Source organism: Monoraphidium neglectum, assembly GCF_000611645.1.
Source record: "Monoraphidium neglectum strain SAG 48.87 unplaced genomic scaffold scaffold00165, whole genome shotgun sequence".
NCBI classification, from domain to species: Eukaryota; Viridiplantae; Chlorophyta; class Chlorophyceae; order Sphaeropleales; family Selenastraceae; genus Monoraphidium; species Monoraphidium neglectum.
Genome location: NW_014013463.1, coordinates 38,389 through 40,119, shown reverse-complemented (window position 1 = coordinate 40,119; position 1,731 = coordinate 38,389). Strand labels below are relative to the sequence as shown.

The window sequence follows — 1,731 nt, the reverse complement described above, 5'->3', positions numbered from 1 at the left end:
CACACACACACACATACACACAACACACAATTGTGCACGTACACAGCCACACTATCGCACAAACGTGCAGCCACACAACTGTTTGCACAAAATATCGTGCACACACACACACATGCGTGCAATTCAACACATATCCTCAACTACTGAACACATGCGCTCACACACACACACACACACACGCACATACACACGCGCCCACCAGGCTGCACCGACATGCTGTGCGCTGACCTGTCGGAGGCCTCAGCCAGCAGCGTGGCGTGGCGGCGCGTGGCGGCTGTCCCAGCCGGTTCCCCCCTCTCAAGCGAGGGCATCTCCCTACTGTGAGCACACACACACACGCGCCCCTCCACGGATCCGCGAAGCACCCGGTGTCCCCCCACCTTGACCTGGTCCCCGCCTCGGTTGCGAGGAGCGCGCGTCCTTGGAGGGGCTGGCGGCCGGTTGCAGGGGCTTGGCCGCGACCCGTCCCGACGGAAGCGGCGCTGCCCATAGGGTGTCACGCACCAGCCGATGCAAGCCCGGGATTCCTGAGCGGCAAACCGCATGAAATCTTGAGAAAATGCACCGCCTCCTGCCCCAGGCACTGCCCGGAGCTCGGCCTGCTGGTGGCGTTCGGCGGGTACAATGGGAAATACCACAACGCAGTCAGCGTCTTCAAGCTACCCGCCGCCGACGACGGCCACCCCGCCGCGCCGGCGGAGGCGGCCTCGGCGCCGCAGCAGCACCAGCGGCAGTCATTGGAGGCCGGGCCGCAGCAACAGCAGCAGCAGCAGGCGGAGTTGAAGCAGCAGCAGCAACAGCAGGCGTACTCGAACGGCAACGGCTCCGCGGCCGCGGCGTCGTCGGCGCCTGCGCCCGCGCCCGCGATCCGCTCCGGCGGCAGCGGCAGCTTTGGCGCGGCGCCCCAGGGCGAGAGCCTGCTGCGGGAGCTGGCGGTGGCGCGGGAGACCCTGAAAAGGGACCTGGCGGCAGCGCAGGCGGCGGCGGCCGAGGCGCAGCAGCAGGTGCGTTTGATGTGGGCGGATCGCGCCGAGGCCGCGCCGCATCATGCAGGCTGGCAGGGGATCACGAGAGCTGGGGTGCAGACCGGTTGGGCGGGAGCATTCGCATCATGGTTGTTAGGGGGCCATTTGCGCCGCGTGCCCACTGTGTGTGGCGAAGCCCCCATGCTGTTGGCGGAGACCGAGCCGCGACGTGTGATCCCCCATGCGGAATGGCCAGGTGGCGGCAGCCCAGGAGTCTGCAGGGCAGGAGATCGCCCTCCTGCGACGCCAGCTGTCGGCGGCGCAGGCCGCGCTCGGCGACGCGGAAAGGGTGGGTGCAGGGGTGTCCGCTCGGCCGACTTGTTTCGGGGACCGGCCGGGTCGAGGGCTGGGCAGGGAAGGGGTGCTCCTTGGATGCGTGTTGAGGGCACTTCCTTGTTGTATTATCGAATTGCAGCCGATGTTGCTGCTGCGGCGCTGCGTGCAGCAACTCGCTTGCACACCAGCGTGGTTGCCTGGTGTTGTGGTCTCGTGTGGGCACGTGCACACACGCAAACACACACACACACACACACACACCCACACACACACACACACACACACACACACACACACACACACACACACACGCGCGCGCCAGTCCCTGGACGACGCGCGCCACCAGCTGTCGGCTGAGCAGGCGCGCACCCTCAAGCTGGAGGCCACAGTGGCAGAGCTCAACGAACGCCTGGCGCAGGTGCGGCAGGGG

The 1,731-nt window shown here is 66.8% G+C and overlaps 1 protein-coding gene across 1 annotated transcript in view; it reads left to right on the top strand.

The window, feature by feature from the left end:
• Nucleotides 1–213: 213 nt before the first annotated feature.
• Nucleotides 214–1,731, top strand: part of MNEG_1616 (hypothetical protein) — a gene marked incomplete at both ends in the record, with an annotated part of 2,319 nt that continues 801 nt past the window's right edge. Inside the window, 4 exons of the mRNA XM_014049917.1 lie at nucleotides 214–320; nucleotides 581–1,004; nucleotides 1,222–1,314; nucleotides 1,624–1,719. Coding sequence (XP_013905371.1) covers nucleotides 214–320; nucleotides 581–1,004; nucleotides 1,222–1,314; nucleotides 1,624–1,719 — 720 coding nt within the window. The remainder of the gene's footprint in view (nucleotides 321–580; nucleotides 1,005–1,221; nucleotides 1,315–1,623; nucleotides 1,720–1,731) is intronic.